Source organism: Austrofundulus limnaeus, unplaced genomic scaffold (assembly GCF_001266775.1).
Source record: "Austrofundulus limnaeus strain Quisiro unplaced genomic scaffold, Austrofundulus_limnaeus-1.0 Scaffold184, whole genome shotgun sequence".
Lineage (NCBI taxonomy): Eukaryota > Metazoa > Chordata > Actinopteri > Cyprinodontiformes > Rivulidae > Austrofundulus > Austrofundulus limnaeus.
In genome coordinates, this window is record NW_013952586.1 from 88,357 (window position 1) to 93,412 (window position 5,056).

General features: G+C 36.6%; 1 protein-coding gene across 1 annotated transcript in view; it reads left to right on the plus strand.

Moving 5' to 3' along the window:
• daw1 (dynein assembly factor with WDR repeat domains 1) overlaps positions 1-4,342 on the plus strand; it is a 9,006-nt gene extending 4,664 nt beyond the window's left edge. Inside the window, exons 10-13 of the mRNA XM_014018146.1 lie at positions 413-527; positions 693-769; positions 2,861-3,023; positions 3,214-4,342. Coding sequence (XP_013873600.1) covers positions 413-527; positions 693-769; positions 2,861-3,023; positions 3,214-3,248 — 390 coding nt within the window. The 3' untranslated portion in view covers positions 3,249-4,342. The remainder of the gene's footprint in view (positions 1-412; positions 528-692; positions 770-2,860; positions 3,024-3,213) is intronic.
• Positions 4,343-5,056: the final 714 nt, after the last annotated feature.

A 5,056-nucleotide genomic window follows, 5' to 3' on the forward strand; every position in this document is an offset into this window, starting at 1 on the left:
AAATAAAGCCATCTCAGACAATGATATTCTATCACATATTTTAGGACTCTTCTGTGTTTTTCTGTGTATTTTACTTGTTGTGCTTATGTAACTCTTGTGTGCGAGCATGTAACTGTTTTTTTCATTTGCTAAAATGTGATTCCAGAATAAAGAGACATTGTGTTAAAAAAATACATAAAATAGAAATCAAACATTTTATTACTTATTCATTATAAATTCAGTAAAAATCATCGGTCATTTCTACATGTATTTAGTATCTTATTTTTTGTAAAACAAGGTTGTTTATTGGTTATAAATATATTCATAAAAGGTTGTATGTCTTTGTTTTATTTTGACTTTTTGCCTTTTTTTGTGGCCGTTCTAATAGACTACGCAACGAAACTAAAAAAGGCTGACTTGTACTTGTTTGCAGTTGTGGGAGGCTGTGAGTGGGAAGTGTGTAGCCACCCTGGTTGGGCACACAGAGGAGGTGTTGGACGTGTGTTTTGATTTAAGTGGTCAGCTCATTGCTACTGCTTCTGCTGATGGTGAGATTGTCACATGACACACTATTTCTAATCACTGTGATAATATAACATGTCTGCTTTTTATTATGATTTAGGTTTGTTTTGAAATCTCCAGGTTTTACATTTTGCAGACATTTAACTAAAGGTAAGTACACAGCAAGAATGACCTGTCCTTGTGTCTCTCAGGGACAGCTCGGGTTTTCAGCGCCACCACACATCAATGTCTCGTCACGCTGAAGGGTCATGATGGAGAAATTTCTAAGGTATGCCAACAATTTTAAAGAGTTGCGCAACGTCACGTCTGAGTCTCAACCTGTTTATGGGTGAAATATACATAACTTTGCTCCATTCTGAAGTCACCTTTAAAGTGATAAAATAATAGATAATTGAAAACATTAACGTTATTATTTTAAAAACATTATTAAAAAATTAGTGCTCATAATTTTTGTTTAATTTTAGAAAAACAAATAAAATATTAGCCTTTACCAATGCTTGGTAAAATATTTGTGTACAACTAATAAGACATTGGTATTTAATTCTAATGATTATAACAGTACTGCTGAAGTGGAGACACTGGTACCAGGATGTTTTATGCCATCGCAAACTGTCAGTTTTATCTCGCACTATCAGTTTGTAAATTTGCAACCTAAGCATTACCTTATTTGATAGCATAAATCATGGCCTGAAAAAAAAAGCTTAACCTAGTGTTACATGGATTTTTAAAGTTAAACTGACGTATTGCATTACGTGCATTTGATTGGCCCAATTTTGACCCTGTTCTTTAATCAAAGTGACTTTTTACATTTGTTATTCATGAACGTGGCTCAGAGGGTTTCTTTCTGGATGTGTTTACTCAAACACAGATAGCCAGTAAAAAATAGCCTGGATAGATGATGGTTCCAGAGGATTATGACACTAATCTCTTCCTAACAGAACACTTCCCCCACTCCATTGCATACATTTTTACAATACGGAGTCTTTTTTAATATATTTCARTTCTGCATGCCTTTCCCACTGATTGCATTATGTCTTAGCCTCTCTTTTTACCCATTGACCTTGATTATTTTTCTGTTGTCTTTCTATTTAAGAAAAATATGAATGATGGACAAAATGKAACAGGCTCTATAGACCAGACAGCATGTTTCTGTGGTTTTTAGYGTAGTAACTCATCTCAGGGATTCACTACTTTTTTTATTTTCAAACATTGCTCCCTGTATAGGGAATCCTCATCATCTTGGATGCATCGTTAGCATTTTTTTTTACTTCACTTGAGTCAGAACAAAAGGACACCCTAATGGGAAAGTTCCCTCTGAAATGAAATATATTGTTTACAATAACAACATGCTTAGAACACTAAAGAGGGCAAATCTGCTAACCTAATATAAAAATTGTTTTATATATATATATAATTACATCTTTATACTTACTCAATTTGAGCATCCTGTTAGGGTTAGATCATAAGTCCAATACAGTGACCCCAAGATGGACACTCACATGATGAAATCATAAAATAAAATTGTGCATTAATGACTTTTTCATTTAGCATAGAGCACGTGGCAGGCAAAAATAACATAATTTTTGGCAATAGCCAGTAAAAATTCAACATGGCATTTAAACATAGTTGTAAAAATAAAAATAAAAGTAGTCACGCATGACATACCAATTTATACAGTACCTACGTGTATCTTCAGAGATAATGCTGAAACCTTTCTAACTTAACATGCAGTTAAGTTGATGCTGTTTGTATAAATATCTTTATTTGTACCCATTATTTTGACTAAAGTCCACAATCTCTCCATTTTGGCATTTGTTAGAGCTGTTAATAAATCCAAGTTTCAGTACAATTAGCTTCTAAAATGATTTTTGAATTGTCTCTGCTAACTTACTTGGTTGTGATGTTGGTGATAAATTGGTGACACATTCAAAATGTCTTAAAAGATTTACTCTCAGTTTACTGGAGTGAGTCGCAGTGCCTCGCTTTCATGTTGCACGAACTGTAAATATTTTTAAAAAATTCTTTCACAATTGACACATAATTGTGGAGGACATCTGGACCCTGTCTCAAATAGACTTGATATTATAGGGGCTGGTGCAAATATGGTATTCAGTGTTATCCCAAGTAACTCAATTTGGCATCTCCAGCTAGTAACAGTTGCAAACCAGTGAGTTACTTCAGTTGTATCACAAATGACTTCATGCTTATAAAACATGAGTGCTTTGACTTTACCCATTTTGTCTCACATTGTTTATTCACTATTTCTACCACCATTTTTTTAAATTAACACTCTGTTGGTCATGCAGCGCTCACCTACCTCTAAATGAGGCTAACTCTTTTTGATGGTGTCTCTCCGTAGATCTGCTTCAGCCCCCAGGGCAGCAGGGTCCTGACTGCTAGTTCAGACAAAACGGCGCGTGTGTGGGATATTCAGTCTGGAGCCTGTCTTCAAGTCCTGGAGGGTCACACCGACGAGGTCTTCTCCTGTGTCTTCAACTACGAGGGTGACACCATTATTACAGGTACCCGCTGAGACACCACCTCTGACAGGCACATTTTAATCCCACATCCCTCCACAGCTAAAATATCACCCCGAGGGGTAAATAAAATTCTCCATGCCAGATGTCACAAATGCTTAATTGCAAACATTAGATGTAAAACATGCAGCTGAGTCCCCCTGTGTAGCCACCTGTTTATGTTTGTGCTCTGCAGGCAGCAAAGACAACACGTGTCGGATCTGGTACTGACCCTTACCTTGACCCTTACGTGTCTCAGGCGCATAGAGACATGGAGAGAACAATCAGCTGTGGATGACCATCTTGAAAAAAACATGTCACACTGAATAAAATAACTTCTTTTCAGAATATTTTATTGTGGTAAATCAAGGGTATGAATGGTGAGCTCACAGATGTGCAAATGAGCACCATGACCTTGTAGAAAACAGTTCACTGTTAAAGTATGATCAAATGAATTTGTACTATAAAACTTAAGTTAACTTTTAGGCCAGTTTGCAACACACTTTAATTGTCAATTGTATAGTTTTTCAACAACTAAAGTTGCATACCAATTTGTATTCTGAATGAATTAGGGAAAAAAAAGTAATGCTCTTACAGTTTTAAGATTATACACATTGGGACACAATAACAAAGAAACAAAAAAATCCTAAGCTGTGATCTTAGAAAAGTAATTTCTGCTGCCTGTCAGTTTGGGGCGGCTTAAAAAGCCATTTTCAAACAATTCAAAGTTCCTTGTTCTGCAGGGAGAGAAAAAAATAGAGGAAAACATTCAAGATTTCCTAAGTCACCTGAAGGTCAGACTGTCTGAGGCTCAGAAAATTTGGGCCAAATGAGCAACATTTCCAACTGTGAAGTGTGCAGCATGCTAAATGTTAAAGTTCATGACATTACAAAAAAAAAAGGACTGAAAATATACATCCTGTTTGGAAGAACTGCAAGAAAAAGTCTCCTTTCTAAAAATTACATGGCGTCATGTTTGTGGAATTGATTCTGAACAAACCACAGAATTTCTGAAAATATGTCCTTTGGACAAACAAAACCAAGTTGGAAGTGTTTGGTGACAATGCAAACTATTTTCACAAAAACAAACAAATCCAGCCGATTATATGTAGAAAAGGCTGTAGAGAGACGATGACTTCAATTTGTTTTGCAGCTGCGCGACTTTAATGCATCATCATTATGGCCACCACAAACTCCTCTGCATATGAAAGAATTATAGAGACAAATGTGAGTTGATCTAAAACATGGAAGTATTTAAAGGGGCAATATCATGTAAAATCAATTTTTTGAGTTTTATATCATGTTATAATGTTATACTCTCATAAAAAAACATGCCCAAAGCCTTGCTTTGACTCATTCCTGCATGTTTGAGAAATCCTGCAGCGTTTTTAGGAAGCCATGCTGAGGAGCAAAAYGACAGGTGGGGACCAGAAACGCCTTTTGGTACAAGAAACGCCCCTGGGACGTGTCTCCAAGTCAAGCTTCCTCATCACGGAGCACATCTCCCCACCCCACACCCCACACACCCCGCCCATGACTCCTGCAGGCTCTCGGGTCAAAGTGAAAGTGAAACCTAACTTCTGAAATCTCAACATTAGTTCTCACTCAGTGAAGCTATTTTCAGATTAAAAATACCTTTGAGGAAATGTATTATTTTCAGATGCCAAGTAAACTGCATCATAGCACATGCGCAACCCACCCCTCCGTGCGCGCGCACAAGTCCCGGCATGCGAACCCCCCCACCCCCCACCGAACGGGACAGAACAGAAGCAGAAGGAGGTTCTTAAAGAGACAGAGGCCAATTTCAAGGTGTCTAGAAGAGGAAGTTATGAGAAGATAAGTTTATTTTCTATTTAAACATAAAAAAGGCATTTTAACAGTGGTCTGTCGTCAGGGCCAGCAAAGCCTTCTCTGCTGGCCTAAACACAATCAGAATCACTACATTTTAGAATATTTAAAATATTTATAATAGTTATTATTATTATTATAAGGATATTATTATTATTATTATTGAATCACCTGTTCTCTTTGTTTCATAA